This window comes from Pezoporus wallicus, unplaced genomic scaffold, assembly GCF_028554395.1.
Source record: "Pezoporus wallicus isolate ANWC-B61680 ecotype Strahan unplaced genomic scaffold, APGP_CSIRO_Pwel_v1 scaffold_7392, whole genome shotgun sequence".
Taxonomy (NCBI): Eukaryota; Metazoa; Chordata; class Aves; order Psittaciformes; family Psittacidae; genus Pezoporus; species Pezoporus wallicus.
The window spans coordinates 4,510,638-4,532,544 of NW_026639923.1; the positions used below are offsets into that span (position 1 = coordinate 4,510,638).

The 21,907-nt window shown below is 40.5% G+C and overlaps 2 protein-coding genes across 2 annotated transcripts; one reads left to right on the forward strand and one right to left on the reverse strand.

The window, feature by feature from the left end:
* On the reverse strand, positions 1-10,092 carry CRYM (crystallin mu). The gene is made up of 8 exons (XM_057416877.1): positions 9,908-10,092; positions 9,479-9,629; positions 8,433-8,495; positions 6,200-6,301; positions 4,868-5,051; positions 2,457-2,578; positions 993-1,077; positions 1-329 (listed from the first exon to the last, which is right to left on the reverse strand). Exons 1-8 carry the CDS (start codon positions 10,078-10,080, stop codon positions 265-267), a joined length of 945 nt encoding a protein of 314 aa, XP_057272860.1. The 5' UTR covers positions 10,081-10,092; the 3' UTR covers positions 1-264.
* A 473-nt stretch (positions 10,093-10,565) lies between these two features.
* On the forward strand, positions 10,566-21,631 carry LOC130603248 (cytochrome b-c1 complex subunit 2, mitochondrial). Its single transcript, XM_057416867.1, has 14 exons — positions 10,566-10,694; positions 12,209-12,301; positions 12,421-12,570; positions 13,554-13,618; positions 14,607-14,663; positions 15,009-15,133; positions 15,865-15,962; positions 16,285-16,342; positions 16,508-16,603; positions 17,529-17,728; positions 18,000-18,080; positions 18,624-18,700; positions 20,388-20,541; positions 21,382-21,631. The coding sequence occupies exons 1-14, from the start codon at positions 10,659-10,661 to the stop codon at positions 21,463-21,465; spliced, it is 1,374 nt and encodes a 457-aa protein (XP_057272850.1). The 5' UTR covers positions 10,566-10,658; the 3' UTR covers positions 21,466-21,631.
* Positions 21,632-21,907: the final 276 nt, after the last annotated feature.

The following is a 21,907-nucleotide window of genomic DNA, read 5'->3' on the forward strand; positions in this document are numbered from 1 at the left end:
ACATAGTTACCTTTGTTAGTATTACTGCAAACATCTAGTACTTGCCATTATGAGAGTTATATTTATTAGTAATACTGCAGGTATCTAACACTTGCCATTAGAAAACTATAAGAATTAGTCCATTGCTGAAATTTTACCTTGCATTCTTGAATGTTCTATAAGGGACATATGCAGATAGGTTTGGTGTCTGTCTTGTTAACAAGAGATCTGAGGAAACTAAGTGCAAACAATTTTCTTGGCCTCACTAACACTGTAGACTTCTCTCTAGTTACCAGCAGACCATGAGTCATAAACAAATTTTGCTGCTACTGTATCTTCAACTGCCATCCCTGAAAGAGAATTGAAGTCACCTTCAAACAGTTCTTCAGCTGTACAAATAATCTAGCTTCAAAAGGGAACAAAAAGACTCAGGAAATTATCTAATTGAACAAGAATAGGAATCATTCCCCATCCCAAACACCTACAGCATTACATTCAAAGTTTATAGCTATCATGGTATGCGATATGGAGCTAATGTGATAGTATGAATCCAATTTTCAGTGCTCATATTGCAACTTCGGCTTTCAGACATGTTATGCAGTTCAGAGTGTGGTAACCCACTATGACTCCCACGTTTCCCAAACATCAACACCAACCCCACAGTACACTGTCACATTGTCTGTAGGTCAGACAGGCTCCATGGGCACAACAATTAAGGACTGGGTTGGAGCTGTATTAACAAATGCTACAGTCATGTGTTCAATGACTATGAAGTAGAAAATGCACTACTTCTTATTGTTTGTTTGCTTTCCAATCACTTTTAATTACATCAGTCCTGCTACATAAGAGGGAAACAGAAAAGGAAAAATGTAAATCACATTCTAGTTTTTTAGGACAGTGCACTGCCATAGCAGCTTTGAAGATGATGAGCAGCTTTCCCACACATGGGGGCCCTAATAAATAATAGAGCATTGTTTTCTGTCAGACTTGTACACAGAAGGGGTTGTCCTTACCCAGTGATTTAAACACTGTTGTCTTCTCAGGCAGGGCTGGTTTTGTACCCTTCACTACCTCTCCCAGCTCAGCAAAAATCTCTGCCTGTGAAGAGAAATACATATTTATACAAAAGCATACATTCAGAGACAAACTTTTTTCTGAGTCACTTCAAAAGAAGTAACTCCTTCAGTTCTGCTACCGCAGAACAAATTCCTTTCCATGGTGAAGCAGATCAGTATTCAGATAAATACTGAAATTATGCAGAAATCAGGAGAATGGTTTTCAGACAGGAGCAGCTGGCAGACTATCCTCAGCAGGGGTTTTTATTTTTCACAGAAGATAGATTATTGCTTATCCAACAAAACACACAGGATTCCACATACTTTACCATACCTGGACATCTTATGTTAAACCTCAGAAATGGAAGCCATGTTTGTTCTACCAAAAGCATTAAAAAAGAGAAATAAAACTTCATTAAACCTAAGAGAGTCCCTGCTATCAAATTTCTTCAGGTCATAGAATCATAGAATAGTTAGGGTTGGAAAGGACCTTAAGATCATCTCGTTCCACCCCCCCCCGCCATGGGGGAGGACACCTCACACTAAACTATGTCACCCAAGGCTCTGTCCAACAGGGATGGAGCATTCCCAACTTCCCTGAGCAACCCATTCCAGTGCCTCACCACCCTTACAGTAAAGGATTTCCTCTTTATATCCAATCTAAACTTCCCTGTTTAAGTTTTAACCCGTTACCCTTGTCCTATCACTACAGTCCCTAATGAAGAGTCCATCCCCGGCATCCCTATAGCCCCCCCTTCAGATACTGGAAGGCTGCTATGAGGTATTCACGCAGCCTTCCCTTCTCCAGGCTGAACAGCCCCAACTTTCTCATCCTGTCTTCATACGGGAGGTGCTCCAGTCTCCTGATCATCCTCGTGGCCCTCCTCTGGACTTGTTCCAGCAGTTCCATGCCCTTTTTATGTTGAGGACACCAGAACTGCACACAATACTCCTGGTGAGGTCTCACGAGAGCAGAGTAAAGGGGCAGAATCACCTCCTTAGTTTGATCACTAACTGCCTGCTTGGCTTCTGTCATCCATTCTCTAAAGGCCTGATGCGAGTCATCACTGACATCTCATGGGAAGAAAGTTAGATTTTAATAAATAGATCTGAAAAATATTGAACATAAACACCAAACATTGCAGAAATGTTGGGCTTTCAAAAATACATTGTTATTGTACACAAAGTCCAATGCTGAACATGTGGTACTTTAATATGGTATCATGTAATGGTTGATACAGAACTTGCATTGCTTTGGCATGGACATACAGAAGTCTCAGCCTGAAACCAGTTTTTCTTTCAGTTTGTGCCTCGAAATTATTAACAACTCTATCTAATGCTCTAAAGAGTTTTAGTGCAGCACATCATCAATACCAATTCATTTTGAACACAAGCCAATTGCCAACAAAAAGAAAGTCTTACCCCTGATAATATAACATCTCCCGATTCTGTAAGAGCAGCATCTCTGGAATCCACAAACAGAACAGAATTCTTCATCAGTTCATCATCCAGTTCTCTCCAGTCTGGTCTGCTTGCTCCAACAGCTAAGACAACAAAACTGATGAACTCAGGAGGAACGTTTAAAACACATTTAAACAACATCTTGTCCAAGAAAATGTGTGAAATAACAACGGACATTATTGTGGAAATGTAATACAGTCTGATGTTAGCACTGCAGACATGCTGATTGATAAAACAACAAGAAAAAATATGATATCCCTGAGCAACTGGGAAAAGGCCTAGATTTCTCTCAACCTGGTCTCAGCTGTAATGCTGACATATATACGGCCTGTTTCTGTAAGGTGTTAACCCCTTATATTTCTAGTGATATCAACAAAGGATGACATTGTGTCAAACCCTACAAACTACAGCTCATTAAGATGTACAGCATCCTGGATTTTGGTCATGCAGATGCTGCTCCAACTAAAGCTTGTATTTCCCATAAGCACAGCTAGAACAACCGGAATCAACTAATCATCTAATTTCAACCTGCTGAGGCATTAAACTGCAACTCTTCAGTAAGCAGAGGTGAGATTCTTTACTGCCACTGTTTCCACCTCTTTTGTACACTGATCAAACTGCTCCTTCCAGATAATGCTGACCAAGAAGGGGAAGCAGCACTGCTTAACCATTCATCACTTCATCATTCCATAGCTACACAAAAAAAATATAAGGATATGTGTAACCATGCATAGGTATGAAACAAACAAGCCTTTGCTAGCAGCTTTGAAAAATTACACCAGCGATTAGGAGTGACAATTACTCTCTTCTGCTTACAGAGGCCCCTTTAGAATAAACTTGGACTGTTTGGTGAGGCAAGATAATCTTAAGAGTTATACAAACAACTGTTCTGCAGACAAATAGTAACCTGTTTCTGTGACTGTTAAATTAAAAATAAAAAGCAACAGAAACCTGTTAAAGAGAGTTAATTAGCATCTAATACAGCACCTCTAAAAACATTCAATATCTGATTTGTCAGCAGACTCTGGGTAGTTGAGACACAAGAAAGTAATCTCCCTTTATCTCTATTACCCTTCTCTTCCATCAGATCATTACCAAGTGATTTTTACAGCCATTTGATTCAGATTGGGTTTGTTATGTATCTATACAGAAAAATAAAATTTGAAGAATCCCTTCATTATCCTGATGGATGACAATCAAAGTATTGTGCAACAAAGGCTCGCACAAGCAGACAGAGTTCAGTGTTACTAATTTGGATTTTTAAACCTATAATCTTCTATTATTCCCCTGTAACGTTACAAGCAGTAGAAATTGAGCAGATTATGGATTTTCACTTACCTGGAGAAACTGAAAACAAATCAAGGAGCTAAACTTTTTAAATACAGCAACACCACTATCAACTTCTTGTCTAAAAAACCCAAACCCACCCAGCTATACCGTAGTTAAATGGTTTTTAATAATGTCTGTTATGGAATAATAAATTCCATGTTGCCTGAATGCCTCCTCAAACAGCACAAATGTCACAACAGAGTTAAAAAAAAAGAAAGCAAAGAAAGGAGAGGGGGTCTTGGTGCATGCATTGCCTGAGTGACTGTAAACCTTAATGGATTTTGCTTGTACTTCTGGCTTCCTTTTCATGACATAACATGGACAACACTCAATGACAAAGGACTAAATTGAGTTTGAAAAATTAGTAGGATGCTGCTGGAATGTGGGACATTGCTTTAAATTGTTCCCTCTGACAAGTTTCTTTTGTCTTATTACCATGCTATTTGGAAAGTGCACAGGGTCATCTCAACCAGGCCTGCAATTAAAAGAACATGGGCATGTCCAGAGACTCAAAACAAGTGTGGCAACATCACTGCAAGGCAGGGAAAAGTAAGCCCCCAAACCCTCATGATAATTAGTGGTTAAATGATGAAGTTCTTAACTCACTTATTGCCTCTTTTTAACCCAAGTAAAAAAAAAAAAAAAAAAAAAAGTAAATCAGTGTGATCAGCCCCAAAAGGAACAAACAGAGGAGCTTAGAAAACTGGTTGAGAATATGAGTTTCCAGGGAAACATTACAATGAGCAGGAATCCCTTTGGAAATAACATGTTTGTATGGATTATTTAAATGGAGAGCAAAGTCAGCATCAAATGACAACACGGTGTCAAAGATGATGCATCACTGGGAAAAAAGCATACCCCATGCTCTAGCAAACATCCAGTGCTGGAATACACTGGAGTTGTGACTCCAGAAAAGCAGGAAAGCAGGCCTGGGAAAAGTGGTCCTTGCCAAAAGGGAAAGTCAAAATGGAAAGCTCATTCATTCTGAGAAGCTTTTGAACAGTTCATGATGGTATCCTTCAGATGATGAGAACATAGCATACCATTGATATGGGCACCTGGTTTTACCCAATCTCCAAATAAAATCGGTGTTGTTGCCATAGTGACTGTTACAATTACATCAGCCCCAGTAACTGCCTCCTGAGCAGAAGAGCAGACCCGCACTGGACCATTAACTGAATTAGCAAACTTCATTGCCTTCTCTTTGGTGCGATTCCATATTCTGACCTTCAAGGAAAAAAGAAACAAACAGATCAGCTTACAGAACTCCTCCTTGCTGAAACAGGTTATTTTCAGTTGATTGTTACACATATCCTAAAGGTGGGGTTTTCTTCCCCTTTACTGTTCTCATAGAATCATTTATGTTGGAAAAGACCTTTAAGGTTTAGTCCAACTATCAACAGAGCACTGCACCATACAAGTGACAGTTTCAGCTGTGTGTGCCTACATTTGAGTGACTGGTTAGTGATGTCAGAATAACAGCTCCTTGTAGAACTGTATTTATAAAATACAAAGATTTCCAACAAACATATTAAGGAAAAAAAAAAAACAAACCAAACCATAGAAAGCTTATCCAGTAGGATTTTATCAAAGACAAGAAGCCATCTGAAACAACTTTGTTTCCAACCATTTCCTTTCACCCTGCTTTTTAAAAGGCCAACATTTGAGAAAGAAATCTGACAGCTTTTCAGAGTATTCTTGGGTTCTGTAGAAAAAGAATCAAAATATGATTAATCTCTTAACTTCTGTGGTGGGTTGACTTTGGCTGACCACCAGATGCCCACCAAGCTGCTTTATTGTTTCCCACCTCAGCAGGACACCAAGGAGAAGAAAATTAGACAGCAAAACTTGTGGGTCAAGATAAAGGTGGTTTAATAAAGGAAAAGCAAAGGAAAACAAAAGATTTATTTTCTACTTCCCATCAGCAGGCAATGTCCAGCTACTTCATGGAAAGTAAGACTTCAGGATGCACAGTGGTTGCTCCAGAAGACAAATGTCTGAGTAACAAATTCCTCCCTCCTCTCCACTTCCCTTTCTCTCAGCTTTTATTGACAGACATCAAATGGTATGGAATATACATTTGGTCAGTTTGGCTCAGCTGTCCTGGCTCTGTACTCTTGCCCCCTACCAGTGTACTGGTAAGGGGGAATGTTGGAGAGTGCAAGCACTACTCAGCAGTAGACAAAACACTGGTGTGTTATCAACACCTGTCTAGCTACCAACACAAAGCACAGCACTATGAGGGCTGCTACGGGAAAATAACTTCATCTCAGCCAGACTCAACAAAACTTCATTGGCTGTATTCTATTTATATAAAGTGCTCCTGAAACATAATAGAGAGAAATAAATGTACCCTGTTAAGACATGGTCATTACCTCTTTAAATGTGAAGAGTTCTGTGAAAATATCATAATGGCTGTATGCTTGAACACCAGCTCCCAAAATGCATAACACTTCTGCAAAAGGTGGCATTAACAGCTAAAGAGGATCAAATACAAAAAAAAAATTATGTAAGACAGTATATTATCAGATATCAAATACATATCAAAATGCCACAGAAGCAGCATCCTTAGTCCTTTTATCTTCAAAAGTCTCTACACAAATGCTAATATTGATTCATATTAACAGAAAACAGTATTAAGTTACCACTATATATTATTTTTTTTGTTTAACTGCAAAATCTGTTGTCAATAGCACCAATGTAATTTTGATTTAATTCTGGGTTTGAATTGTCTGACTCTTGAAATTCAGACTTAACATGCAACAACATAAGCCAATGCTAATTTTGCAACCTTGGCATGCTCCAGTATTACTACAACACACTATACCTATGTGACTAATTCAGTGTAAAAACATAATGCTGGTGTTCTGTGCTGGCTGAAAACAGGGTTTACGATACCAAAAGATATTAGTACTGAAAGTGGTAGCTGTGTAGGTAAACTGATCCTGGTAGCCCCACACTAAACCACCTTTTTCAATTCACTGAAGCCATAAATCATCTCTCAATCATATTTTGGCATTGCAAGAGCTGTAATATGCATGCACCAAGCATTGTAAAAAGAGAGATGGTTCTGAAGAATGAGTAATAAAATTCAGTTCTGTAGCTGGTTTTGGTTTTCTGGTTTAGCTCTTGCCTGTGATTCACCAGTATTTGGCAACAGGGAAGAGAGGGCTGCTGGAGTCCAGGCCTAAGCTATCCTTGTGTTTTGTTTATGCATTTGCTGTGGCCACTCACATTTGTATAAAAAGCTTTGGAATTGTCTAGGCTCTCAACCCTTATTCTGCTGCAAATAAATTGAAAAAAAATCTCACTGATCCTTGTTTTTTTTTTTAATGTTCCTTTCAAAGACTCTAGAGCACTGATTTCAAAGGTTTATTGCATAAAAGCATGGGTCTTTGAGAAGCAAATGCCATAAAAAGGAGAAGATGACAACTATGAGCTAAACTCAAACACTCCTGAAAATCTCCCAAAACAGACAACAACAAAGGATCTGCTCTTAAAGCTCCTTCAGCAGCCAAGCTCCTTTGAGGGCAGCACAGCCTTGCCTGTGTTAAAAACTGTCAGAACTGCCCAAGTACAGAACAGCCGAGATGAATGAGGACCTATAACCTCCTGCCCAAGGAACCCATTGTAAATTGTTCTAGCCCTTGGTTCAGGGGAAGCTCTCTGGGACAGGTTCTTCAATTTTAGGTCAGTTTGGCTCTACTGCCATGGATAGAGTCACACTGGCATGAATATTGCCACTAAAAAAGTGGTGAGATCAGCCTTCATTCTGACACAAAGCAGATGGGTAAAAAACAAGTATTTTTCAGCCCTGGCTCTCTTTATAATGCCTCATTCTTTGAGGTGAAAACTAAAACCCTCCTGTGCAATGGATAGTGACTTGCTCTCACCCCATATTACCAGCCCAAACAAGTACAGCTTGAAAAAGGAATTTTTTGAACAGCCTCACTATTTCCAACTGAAATTGAAATTATGTAAAGCAACATACAGCAAGATAGACCTCACCTGTCTTCAGACACTGAAGTTCATGACTGTTATCAGGGATAGTCATCTGGACATCTTCCAGTGACTAAAGAGAAAGTGAGAAAGACAGCCACCTCTGGACAAGTCATCCATCTATCCTGGGCATCACTATTTTAAGAGGACCTATACTGCATCCTGGAAATGTGGTCTTTTCCTCTTTCTTCAGGTCCAGTGCAACCTACCTGTCCTAGCCGAACAGCAGGAAGCATACACCTAAACAAAACTGAATTTATCACCACAGCTACAACCTAAAGCCATAAAGGAGCATGTTAAGACCAGCACAAAATCAAGAAAATTACAAAGGAGGGCAGCTTCATAAATTCCCAGGGAAGAGTGCAGAACAAGCCACAAAAACACAGCTCAGATTCCTTCTCCACTCACAGTGTTAAAGCCATACACAACTCACTCAAAACAGAAAACTCCAATTTTAAGTTTTCCCTAAAGGTACATATGTTATGATAAATCCAATTTGTATTTGATGAAAATTCACACACACAATGAAAGTCATTTACATCACTCCTTCTAGTTATTTTATATATAACACCACTAAATCTGTCTCAGTTTAGCAACTGGAAGACATACCTTGGTAGCAATTGCAGAAACTGCAGCTGTTCGTTTTGCTGTTATGACACTACCATCCAGCACCTTAAAAAAAATAAAATAAAAAAAGAGTTCAAACACACTGAAATGAACGCTGAAAATAAGAGTAAATACCAAACATTTTCATCCACTTTGTTAATTATGTGATATTACAGGGCACAGATAAAAAACATAGAGGTTGTTAGTTACAATTACAGCAACCAGAAACCACATAAATTCACATCTGAAAACAGGTCACAGCAGAGCTGTCCCCGACTCACACGACTCTTCATGCACTGCACTTCCCTGGCCCTCCAACGCAGGGAACAGACTAATACAACTGCAGTACTCTGCACTCCAGTGAGACCAGTGCAACTGGTTCATGAGCCTGCATTTTCTTGGTCTGCATAAAGGGATGACAGGGAACCACAAAATTCCTTTAATACGTACCACACACAGTGGGGCACTCCTGCCTCAATATGCATTAGCTACTATGTACAAATGAATTCTAGGACTTAAACTAACACAGTTTTGGAATAAAAGCCTAATACAGTTTTCTTGACCAGTTTTGGTTCTTTAATAATAACTTTGACTAAATTGTAATGCAAATGGTCAACAGTCTTAAAAAAATTCTTAAATTATTTAAGCAAAGAAACAACTCAAACTGAATACTATTCCTTGCGATGACAATAACTCTCTTGTGATTTAGACTTAACATGATTCAAGATCAATTCTTTATTCAGTAAGGTTTAGGTTTCTTTCTCCTTTTCAAATGCAAGGAAACTTTTCCTGATCATGCCTCTCTTCCAATCATCCTGTGAGCCATCAGATTCCCTTCAAATCATAGGCAGCAGTAAACAGCAGAATACAGTTCAACAGGTATAAAAGAATAAGGCTTTAGGCTAAATCCTGATTTGGCACAAACAAATTTTCATTTACAATTAAGGAAAACTCAGGCCAATTTACATCAAGTGCAGCTTCTAAGAATCGGAAGGAAGAACCTACAGGGCATTAACAGAGAATAACTCAGAAGTATCCGTGAAACTCACAGCTTTTAAAGAACCATTTCTTGGGTCAAATAAGAGGACGGTCGCTTGGTGAGAAGGGACAGAGGAATCCTTCTTGTGCTCGTAAAAAGTCACCAACTTGGTTGTCAGAGCATCATCAGCAGCACTGTAAGCAGGCATGACTCCTAGGAACCTTGGGAGAGATTCACTCGTATTACTTACATACCTACAGACACCGGCGCAATTAACATCTTGCAGTTAATCAGTAACTCGGTACCAATGACCCTTCTTGACGCTCAAAGTTGTTCTACGCGGTCCCTTCCCCACCGCAAGCCCGGCTCCCTCCGTTCTCGCTCCGGAAGGGCAGCACAGAGCATCCCCCCGCTGTCCTGTCCCACCCCGGGCTCTGCCAGACCACCCCTCACAGCTCCCACCCTGGTGCCAGGCAGGTGGCCCCGCAGCCCGCCTCACCCGCCGTGCCGGTGTACCGGCACCACAGTGCGCACGGGCTGCGCGACGCCCCCCACAGCGCCGGACGAGAAGTTGGCCAAGGCGGCCTCCAGCCCGGGGAGCAGGAGGCTAGCGCGTTGCAGGTGCTTCTCCACCTCCTCAGCGCCGATGAACACGGGCGGAGCAGACCCCATAGCGAGCACCGAACCGACACTACAAGACCGCGCACAACCAGCGGCCGAGCTCCGCCGCTATGTACTCGGCGGGAGACCCGCCCCCGTCCCCGGCAGCACCGCCCAGCGCCCTCCGCCTCTCCGCGCCGCGCTGCCCTCACGGGCACGGCGGGAATCGCCGCTCAGAACAGCTGAGGGCCGCTCCGCAGTGCGATGCGCGCTCCTGACCCGCGCCCCCTCAGGCACCGCCTGTCTCCACCCCTGGTCAGACACCGCTGCGGGGCAGGCGACTGCCCACACCGCCGCGAAGGGTCCGGCCGCAGCTCATTTACGGTTCACCACAACGCGGGGCCACCACGGGGACCCCGAGGGCTGGGACAGCCCCGCTGAGCTGGAGGCGGTGGCACTCTGCGCATGCACAAACGCCGAGGACGCCGCGAAGCGTCGCTCTCCCCTCGCGGAGTGACTGTCGGCGCGAGCAGTAGAGTTTGGGTCTTCTCTCGCTAGAAAGTCAAAGCGGCGCAGGGCGTGCCGGGAAGGTTGAGTCCTCCTCCAGACAGCCATCTTCTCGCCGGGGCTGAGCTGAGGGGCGCGGAAGGATGAAGGGGTTCCCAGTGGTGGCGCGTTCCCTCTCGGTGAGGATGACCTGGACGCCTTGGGTGTAGCAGGGGAGAGGCATAGCGTCAGTTGACAGCGCTTGCCTGGGTCCCGGCGGCCGTGGGTGGGCCTGACCCCAGACAGCTGCGGGTCGGCAAGCCGGGCGGGCGAGCTGGGGGTCGGCGTGTGAGCGGCTGTGGGGCTATCAGCGAGGGGCGTAGAGGGGAGGCCAAAGCCGGCGGCGAGGCGGATGGGCAGATGGTGGAGTGGGGCGGCGGGGCTGAAGGTCAAACAGGCCGCGCGCCGGACCCGGGGCGGCCTCCGCGCAGCGCTGTGGCGGGGAGCTGCGGCAGCGGCGGCGGGTTTCTTGGGTGCTTCACCTGAGGTCTTTCCGGCCGGCGATGCAGGGCTGCTGGTGTGGCCAGGGAGGAGGATCCCTTGTCGCTGTTTGTGGCAAGGTGCCCTTGACAAGTAGGGCTTGGCAAGTGGCTCTTCCCCGGGCGTGGAAGGGGCAGAAGGCTGCTTCTGCTGCAAAGGATCCCCTGGAGGCCGCGGGCAGCTGGAGTATAATCTGTGTAGGTCTTCACTGGAAAGCAGGATGGTGAATGACCTCTGAGTCATAGTGTGTTTGCAAGTCAATTCTAGACTCTCACTAATAATTCATAAATAAGTAGTTTTAGTGGTTAAAATTTGTGTTTGGGTAAGAAAGTACTTTTTCCTGGACTCATACATTGAACAGAGTATGTGGAGTTATGTCATTGGTATCCCTTCAGCTGACTGCAGTGGGGTGTCTGTCACTCAGTGTTTACTTAGAGATGTATGAGAATTAAGTTGGGTTTTGGTTGTTGGTTTTGTTTTGTTTTTTTTTTAAATGTGAAGAATAATAAATTTGGTGGGTTTTTTAATAATCATAAGAAACTTCAGAAAGGGCAGAAGGAATAGCATTTCAGATTTGAAATTAAAAGTCTTGTTATTTCTGCTGCCAGCTAGTTGCAGTGTTCACTTCCTCAGTTTGAAGGCCTGCTTCTGGTTATTGCTCTGCAGTCTGGGGACTTCCATGCACATCCTTTTTGTATGCAGCAGTCAGTGTAGCTCTGTTGGTGAGAGAGGTAATTCTTTAAGAGTTGAACTGCCTACACCTAATAAGTTGGAAAGTTGTCTCCAAAGTTATGTTCTGAGTATGTGGAATTCTGTGGCTTTTTTTTTTGAGTTAATTGCTACAAGGTGGTCCTACAGACTGTACCGTATCAGTAGAGATACCTAGTGCACAACAGCAAAGAGAGGGAGGGGGGAAAAGCTTTCTTACAGTGCTAATTCTTGAGAATAGCATCAAGGTCCAGGGACCTCATGTAAGTCATTCCCCAGGTTCTAGCAGTGATATAAAAAAAAAAAAGCAATTGTCAGAGGAATTACAAGGGAATCACTGGTTTTACTCTGGGACTTGAAGTTGTTGATTATATTTCTACTTCAGAATTAGTTGCTTCTTCAGTATGTAATGGAATGTGCAATGAACTAATTCAGGAAATCCATTTTCTTATGCTTTCTCTTCTAGAAGAGATTTTACTCACTCAAGGTAGCCCCTAAAATTTCAATCTCAAAACCTGCAGAACGAGTGAAATTATCTCGAGAGTCTGAGAATCTTGAGGTCAGTATGAATGCTGGTATTTTTTTTTCTGTCTCCTTTTTATTTTGTAAAACTCAGAGTAGAGTTGTGACAGTATTTCTAGTGTGTAACTAAACCAAATGTTTTTCTGTTTAATACAGATCACAAAATTGCCAAATGGCTTAGTTGTTGCCTCTCTAGAAAACTTTTCTCCAGTTTCAAGAATTGGTGTGTTTATTAAAGCAGGCAGCAGATATGAAACGACTAGTAACTTGGGAACTGCTCACTTGCTTCGTATTGGACCGAATATGGTAGGTGTTTGTTCACTTTGTTATTATGTTGGCAATAGATGAAATGGTGAAAAGTTTATGATGCAAAAGTAAAGGATACAGTAAAATTTAGTGTAAGAGATCTTATAAAGTGGAAAACAATGTACATTGGTTTTTTGGTTACCTGGTTCAAGTGCAGGAGAAATGACGTTACTTTCTGGAAGACAGGATGTGATGCTTAATTTAGAATTAATGCTCTCCAAGTGGCTTCACTTATACAAGATGCTCTGGAGGAAGATACAGTAGGTTCAAAAAAAAGAATTCGTCAAATTAGAGTAGCAGGTCTTTAAGGAGTTGCTAATAGGAGCAACTCCTGCAGGTGCTGCAGGAATACCACTGAACAGGTTGTGGTATGTTACATTTAAGCAGCCTCTTCTGTTGCCGCTGTACAGAAGGTTGGGCAAGCCTTCCTACAGCTTGACCTACTGTGGCCCTTCCCCTTGTTCCTGTTCATCTCAGTTGCTGTCTGGCTGTGGGGGCAGATGTGAACAGCCAGACTGTGACAATTAATGCTACACAGCACCACTGACAAGTCTGTGACTGCTGTTGCATGGGTTCAATCCACATCAGCCTCAGGCAGAAAAAAAGAACATCCCAGCTGCTTATTACCCTTCCCAACTGCTGCCTGAAGTTCCGTCAGACAGCTGTCAGTGTGATAGCATGTGTAGGTGTTCTTGCCCTGGTTTTGTGAAGTTTATCTAATTCAAAGAATCCTAATGTTCAAGCGAACCTGGATCATTCTAATATGGGGCGGGGGAGCAAATATGTGACCAATTAAACTGGAAAATCGGGAGGATGATAGAAATGATTGGGAGTAGGGGTGCAATAAGCTGGCTCAGAATGGCTTCTGTATAAATGAATAAACAGATACTGTTTCCGCGTTGCTTGAGCACTGAACAACCTCGGGCAAGTCTGTTCTTAAAATAGCTGGAATTCTAAGTTGCTTTTTTTTATTTCTGTAATAGACTACTAAAGGAGTATCTTCTTTCCGGATTACTCGTGGCATTGAAGCTGTTGGGGGCAGCCTGAGGTTTGTAACCACGTTAGGATCTGTTTTGGTAACATGCAAACAAGCTATATGATTAAAGGAAACTTAAAACAATAAGCACAACAATACAGAGACAGATAAGCTCAGTGTGGTAATGCCACTTGATTGGTGAATGTTGACAAGGAACATCTTCTGTACTTCTTGTTCAGTGAAGGTGCAAAAGTGTACTACTCATGGTTTGTATATTTAGAACACCTTTCAATTAACAAAACATAAATGTTGTGTACCTGGAAGAAGCATAATTTGTCCAGAAGGCTTAATGTTCTTTTTCTTTTTTCAGACTTTGAGATTGAACTTTGTGAAGTCAGTAGATTATTTTTTTTTTTCTACATCTTTTGTGAATAGATACCACTCATGACACTGCAATTCTGGGAACAATTCAGACAGTAGTTGGCTTTCATGATTTGAGAGTTTAAAGCCTAGAAAACAAGCCTAAGAGAAATAAAAGAGGGATCTTGCTGTGCCTGCTTTCTTGCAATGTGTCTTGAAATCATCCAGTAAGATTGTTTTACATAGATTTTGGTTAAATACAATGTTTTCTATAACTTGAGACTCTGACCCTTTATTGTATTCCTATATATTCCATATATAGGAATATATGTTCCTATTAGTCACAAATGTGTTGAAGCAAGTGGGGAGTTTTCTGCCCAAAGAGAACAATTTCGAAGTTGCCTTGTTTAATACATACACACATTTGTCTTCAAGTTTTGTTATTCAAACTTATTTGTTGTTTTACCTTGAATTAGCATTGTATTTTAAATTCTGATGCTCACAAGACACTTGTTATTACTACAATACTTAGGATGGGAGTTCTAGTTATGTCTGTTTCTGCTGTGTGTGCATTATCACTCATTTTAAATGGTCATGTCAAGCAGATTTAAGGTTAACTAGATATTGAGGGGAGGAATATGTGTGAAAAACCACTTCTGTGTTCTCTGCTGAAATGGGGTTTGTATTTTTTCTCATTTAGTGTGTACTCAACAAGAGAGAAGATGGCTTACTGTATTGAATGCCCACGTGACTACGTGTAGGTATCTAGATATGCTGTAAATGGCATTGCATGCTTTACAAACTGCTGTGTGGTGGAGACCGTTTTACAGGGTAGGAGTAATATGTATTTTTGTGTTTGTCTACTAAATCAAACTACTGTATTAATATCCAGTTTCTGTATCACATTATTGAGTATATGAATGCTGCAGAACTGAAGTGGAATTTTGGCCCTCTGTAGGGCAGTGCTAGTAACTACTCTGTCTCGTGTGATATATTTTGTTGTTAATATGTTGCTTACAGATTAGTTTAACTTGCTTTCAACTTCAAAAGAAATATGTGCTACTTCTGTTGTGCTTAATGCCTTTGCAACTTTTTAATCTAGTGATACAGTTATGGAGTACCTTCTTAATGTCACCACAGCACCGGAGTTTAGAGCTTGGGAAGTAGCTGACCTTCAGCCTCAGTTAAAAGTTGACAAAGCAATTGCCTCCCAGAACCCTCAAGTTGGTAAGTGTACTTTCTGATCTACTGCACTGGCTTCAGGGGAGTTTCCTCAGAATTAAACACTTCTGGAAAAAATAGTTTCTCCCCTTTTGCTCTGTCATGTGACCATTTAATCTTTCAGTTTTTCCCTATGGATAGGTATGGGTCTTTCTGTTGTTACAGAACCCTTTTTTATAAATACACAAGTTTTTGTAGCCTGTGCGTAACATTCAGCAAGTAACATGCTGACGACAGCTTAAGCCATTCCCCAAGGCAGCTTCCATTTCACCTTTTTACCTTTTTAATTTAAGTACAGCTAAAGAATGTGCAGGACATGACTCTTGTTGACAGTATATTTGCAGCAGGTTGTGTTCTGAAAACGATTCTTAGGTATTGCTCACCAGTGCAGAAAAGACATTCTGCAAAAGACCTCTTGAATTTGTATGGTTATTTTGATAGAAAACCAGTATGGATTTTCATTACACTGAAAATGGATTCCAGCTTTAGGGTTATGAATTTAGGTTTGTGGGTTTGAAAAAAACCCAAAACAAACCTAAACACAAAGGCTCAGCCAAACCAATGCATTTGGATGAAACTTCCAAGTGTATTAGATTATTCTAGACCTGCTTTTGCAGATCTTGTGGGTACTTAAAAAGGCCCACAGCTCTGTTTCAGTGGGTTGACATTTCATTCATGATCTTCACTAAAAGTGGCTCTTAAGTTAATCATCATAATTGAAACGTTGTTCCCCTTAGGAGTGCTGGAAAACTTGCATGCTGCAGCCTATAAGAATGCTCTGGCAAACCCCTTATATTGTCCAGACTACAGAGTTGGAAAAATTACTTCTGAACAGGTAGGATTATTTGTGTTGTGTTATGAAACTGTTTCAGTTTCTTTATCAAGGATAGATGATGACACTTGAGAAAGTAAGCACTGACTATACTTACTATATAAATTTTCTGTCTCCTGTGCATAGTAAGGTTGTCAGTGAAATGCAAGTGTTCTTATATAAGAGGGTTTGTCAGAGAATGTGTAAAATGCCGTTCTATAGACAGCTCCTTTTGGAAATGGTGGAGTTTGCTGCATGAAGAAGTGTAAGGGGGGATGTCAGAAACGCACTTGCCATTTTTTATAATTTATGCAAAGTACTCTAAAATACGAATTTACTGTTGCAGCTCCACGATTTCGTACAGAACAATTTCACAAGTGCAAGAATGGCTCTAGTAGGATTAGGTATGTATGTTCTTTAATGGGCATTGCAATTCGTAAAGGAAAACTGGCATGGAAGGTGGAGTTCTCCATAGAAGTAAACAGTTACGGTACACTTAAAATATTTTTATGTAACTGCTGTAGGTTTTCAATGCCATTACATTACTTGGAATAACTATTGTGTTGCAGGTGTGAAGCACTCTGTGTTAAAGCAAGTTGCTGAGAATTTTCTAAATATCCGTGGTGGAGCTGGTGTTTCTGGTGCAAAGGCTGTCTATCGAGGGGGTGAGTCTGTGTCTTGTATCTGTTCTGGATGACTCTTTTCTGCTCATTGTAAATGTAGTAGTATTCAAAGTTGCAACTGGAAACAATATAGTAGTACTTAATGCTGTACATGGAAGTGACAGTTCAGACATCTCTCATCTAACTAAGCAGAGAATTATTCCTCACCGTGGGAAGTTCTGGGATAAAACTGAACACGTATTTCCAGTAAAGCTTTACCTGTAGGATCATTTATTCCATAAAGTGGGAAACAATCATTTATTCCATAAAGTGGGAAACAAACTGGCTTGTGGTTTCTCTTGGCATTTTGGGTAAGATTCACTGAAGAGTAGATTAAGGACTATCTGAAAGTGGTGGCAGTTTTTCTCTTTAGGGAAGATCTGTTAGAACATTGTAAATCTTTCATAAAAGATAATGTAACACTTAACTTTTTCAGAGCGGTATTGTGTACTAGTTAATACCAATACCCAATCTTTACTTGGAGTATCGGGTCACTCTGACCAGATGGGGAAAATATTAGTTTTCAACATTTAATATTTACTTGGAATAACTTTATTTTCTGTAAAACAGGATCAATACTGTTCTGAACAGAAGGCAGTGCTTCTTTCCTGGGTATTTGTTATCTGAAGACTTGCTGGGTTTTATTATCTCATACTATGTGTGGTTTAGGGTCAGTTTCAAATAAGGCAGAGGAAGGTGCATGGGTTTGTGATTGCAAGAAAAATTTTGAATATTAAGGATTGTTTATAATTACCTATAATCTACTAACAGCTCCTTGCTGTTTTCCTGAGTGGTTATTGCAACTTCACACCCTGGCTTTTCTCTCATGAAACGAACTCCGGGCTAGGAATATTTCAATACCTCTGAATGTATAGTAGTTTCTAACTGAATACTGTATTACTTTTTATTCTGTTGTTGTGTTTTTTAGGAGAAGTCAGAAAACAGAATGGTGAGAGCCTTGTCCATGCTGCTGTTGTCACAGAAGGAACTGCTGTTGGGAGTGCAGAAGCAAATGCGTTCAGTGTCCTTCAGCATGTTTTAGGTGCTGGGCCCCTTATCAAGAGGGGAAGCAGTGTTACCAGCAAATTGTGTCAGGGTATTGCTAAAGCGACTACCCGGCCATTTGATGTAAGTTCAGAGGTTTATTGTACTCTGATGTTTTAAGTAAAATGTTTATTATCCTTTAAGAGTTTACTACCTCCAGGTACAATCATAATTAGTTCAGTCTTGCACAAGTTACAGTATTTCAGAGGACTTCCAGTCTGATCTTTCCTCTGCACAGATGGAGTTTAGCTTCCTGACTTACAGTATTTTAGATCCTGATAGTAATTATTTTTCTATGCTTGATGTTGAGTTGTTCTGATACATGAAACAGTTGGTGATAATGTTTGTTTTGCAGGCTTCCGCATTTAATGTTAATTACTCTGATTCTGGGCTCTTTGGGATATATACTGTATCCCAGGCTTCAGACACTGGGGAGGTGAGTTGCTAATTAGAATTTAACTATTAGGAGCATAACCCTCAAACTAATTTTCATTTGAGATATACACCGATTCATCTAAAACACTCAGTTCATCTGGTTTCTTATGTGAGAATGCTGCATGTTCAGTTATAACTTAGCTTTGTAAGCTGGGATCGAGACTTGCTGTCTGGGAAGTACAAATACCTAATACAAATGAGAGCTAGTAAAATACCTTGGTTGCTGACTGTAATTGCTGACTTACATGTGTAAGCCTAAGTATATCATAAGGAACATGCTGGCTCTTGAAGCCAGCAGAACTGAGTGAACTGTGATGAAAAAATGGTGAGACCATACAAATTAATGTGGTGTTGCAGTTTCATTCCGCAGTTGATTTTGTGTCTTGCTTGGGCATTTATTATGTAATTATTATGGTTTTAGTTTTGTTATGAGGCTGTTTAGAAGTGAGTTCAGGCAGACAATCGTGACATCATCAGCTGTAATATAAATAACATGTTGAAATTTAATGCTGGAAGAAGTCTTAACTGATGTAATTTTCCTCAGGTGATTAAAGCTGCTTTGAACCAGGTAAAGGCAGTTGCTCAGGGCAGCATCACTGATGATGATGTCACAAGGGCAAAGTAAGTGCATAAAGAGCTCTCTTGTGTGTTGTAAAGAGAAGTTTCTTAACATGTAGCTACTTGTCAAACACTTAAATTATTCTGTACAGCAGAGCTTATCGTTGTCCTGTAATTATTTCCATGGGGAGCTGCTCAATTTCCTCTGTTAAAACTGAAGCAGTGTCAGTAGGGTTTTTTTCCCAAAGCGGTACTGATCCTCTGCTAGTGGTATTTCCTTATAAAAACTTGGTAGATAATGGTTTCTGAAAACTGTTTCAGTGTAAGGTATCAGCAAATATCCACAGATGCTGTCATTTTAATCATACTCTGTAGTATTAAGATGTATTCAAATTAGATTCCTAAATTGCATTATTCAGGTAATTCCCTTTAGAGTTGCACTGCAGCAGTTCCCAAAACAATTACATTAAACAATCTTCTGCATCTTCAAAGAATAGTAGTAATGAGGGTCTGCAAGTGTAAAGCACTGAATTAGCGCTTTAGTGTTTGAAATAATGTGCCTATAGGAATATTTGAGATGTGGGGGAAATTACTATTAGAGATGCAGTAAAATCAACAAAGTTTTAGGATTTCTAATTTATAGAGGGCTGTGCACACTAGTTGAGCTTAATCTCCAGGTGGTGTTAGACTGCACTGAGCCTTTCGAACTGTAGTTATGCAATATGACAATATGGTACAGATTCACTCAAGTAGCAACATTAAAGTATTGCCTATTACACATGCAAAATACTTACAAGACTCCATGTAAAGCCTGCTTACAGAAAACGTAATAACCTAGACATGCTTGGTTGTGCATTAGTCACTAGTAGCTAAATGATGAATTCTGGACCTTTATATGTGACATTATTTGTTGTGTGTGTGAATTGTTTTGTGGGGCTTTTTGGGTTTGTTTGCAACAAAGCTGCTTAGTATTAGGGAGTTACAGTACTGTGGCTTTCTGGGGGGAAGAGGGGTTCCTTTTCCTCGAATGGATTCACATATTTTCTATCTTGCTCTTTTTTTCTTTAGTGACAACAACCAACCAACCAACCAAAAACTAACCCAAAAACCAAACCAAATTCAAGGCCAGCGATATTTGCAGTCTGGCAATTCAGTCTAATCATACTCTATTGGAATGAACCATTTTCTGCCATTTTGTTGTTTAAAAAAATCATAGAATGACTAGCTTATAAAAATCAGATTTTCATAGGTAGCAGTGAGTGCATGAAACAGAACAGTGTAAACTTGCTATCTTTTAACAGAACATGGAACTGTTGCTTAAGAAGCCTCACCATTGACATCCACTGCTGCTTTGTCACTTCCAACAAAATAGCTCTGCATTGTCTGTTCTTGATGAGAAACTGGAATCCATTTTAAACCTAATTTTTAAACTTGATGGATTAGTTTATCTGAATCCTGTGGTACCTGCATCAGTTCCTTCAAACAGAAACAAATTCAGAGCTTGAGATCTTCTGACTGCAGGAGGTGGCAGTTGGTGCTGGGGTACCCTGTCATTTTCATGCTTGGAGTATTTGTGGTACCTCTTTCCTACGTATACAGAACCCTTCCATACTTGAAAAGGAAAACCTTCCAAAATGGAGAGGAATCTTGAAAACTTAAAAAGCACCAAAAACTCAATGCGCTTACAGGCGTGGTAGCTAATAACAGGACTTTCATGTTCACTCATCCTTAATGCTTTATTTGATGGCAGAAATCAGCTGAAAGCCACCTATTTGATGTCAGTGGAGACTGCAGAGGGGTTGCTGAATGAAATAGGCTCAGAGTCTTTGATGTCTGGCACGCACACATCGCCATCTGTTGTTGCTCAAAAAATCGACTCTGTAGCCAGTGCTGATGTTGTGAGTGTAAGTATGTGTAAGCATTACAGGTGTTTATTAATCACTGTGTAAGTGGTTTTTGTACAAAACGGGTGCTCATTTATGTATGTATATAAACACACACACACACACACACACAATCTTTTAAAAAAGCCAAGGCAACTTACAGCTCCCAGCTGCCTGTCTTGTTAGGCCTTTATTAACAGGAGACCCTTTAATCCAATATGCTGCAAAACTAGCGTAGCTGGGAGTGTATGAAATTCTCATTTACTTTACTTGAGTTTACCAAAACTGTCAACTAGTATTCAAGAAAAACATGATGCTAGTTCCAGTGCAGGCACTTCTATGTCAAAGGTTTTAGGATTCCTGAGCCTAAAATATTTGCTGTGCTTAATAAAACGATTACTCTTTCAGTAATAAACTGATGTAGCCACATTGCTATTCCAGTTCACTTTGTTGCTTAACAACTTGAAGCAAACTTACAGAAATCCATCAGACATTCTAAGAAAACTTGTTTTTTTCACAGTTACCACTATTTTGTGTTGGAGTAGCAACCAGCAATAGCTTTAGTAATAAGGAAAGATCTACTGTACACTTGTGGTGTAATAATTATTCTAGACATAACTATTTTCTAAGAGTTTATGCCTTTTATATCCAACTGTCATTCTGCCATTCCTGTTTAAAGTAAGAAGGATCTAGAATAGAAACAAGTTTTGACAGCAAAAAGAAAACTGTTTGTTTGATGTATGATGGTAATGTTGGGATTTGGCTTTTGCTTTAATAACTTGAAGCTGAGGCTGTGAGCAGCAAGATAAATTCTGTTGTGGTGAATATTTCCTCATATCCATCTTTCCGATGTATTTTCAGGCTGCCAAGAAGTTTGTCAGTGGGAAGAAATCGATGGCAGCTAGTGGGGATTTGGGAAATACTCCTTTTCTTGATGAGTTGTAAAAATGAAACCGGGATGCAGATTCACAATGGACCTACAATGAGCTCTAAGTCACCTACGCTCTAAATAAATTACTACTAATTTGTTATTTGTGCATTCAGGTATTTCAGCAAATTTCTCTCAAGTAATTGTGGGCTTGCACTTGTCAAATAAAGTGCTGAGTTCATACATTGTGTTGATTTTTTTTTTTTTTTTTTTTCCTACTGAAAATGGTATGTAAAATGCTGGTAAGTCTGGCTCTGTATACTGAAGGTAGAACTACAGTGAGCGAGTAAGATGACATTTTAGTCAATGGGAAAAACAGATATATCATAATGATAACTGTGATGCAGACAAATACTGTGATTGCCACTAGCTGTCTGTGTATTCTTGTATGTTCAGGAGGGGTTTGTGATCAACTGTCTCCACCATCCTTATATCAAGAAAATGAAGAAACTTGCCTTC

Excerpts from the sequence above, each read along its gene's own strand:
- LOC130603248 (XM_057416867.1), top strand. The coding sequence starts at position 10,659 with ATGAAGGGGTTCCCAGTGGTGGCGCGTTCCCTCTCG. Across the intron at positions 10,695-12,208 it reads TGGTGGCGCGTTCCCTCTCG|AAGAGATTTTACTCACTCAA; the intron begins GTGAGGATGACC and ends TTTCTCTTCTAG. Across the intron at positions 14,664-15,008 it reads GAATGCCCACGTGACTACGT|TGATACAGTTATGGAGTACC; the intron begins GTAGGTATCTAG and ends TTTTTAATCTAG.
- CRYM (XM_057416877.1), bottom strand. The coding sequence starts at position 10,080 with ATGGGGTCTGCTCCGCCCGTGTTCATCGGCGCTGAGGAGGTGGAGAAG. Across the intron at positions 8,496-9,478 it reads GAAATGGTTCTTTAAAAGCT|GTGCTGGATGGTAGTGTCAT; the intron begins GTGAGTTTCACG and ends ATTTTTTTTAAG. Across the intron at positions 5,052-6,199 it reads AACTCTTCACATTTAAAGAG|GTCAGAATATGGAATCGCAC; the intron begins GTAATGACCATG and ends TTTTCCTTGAAG.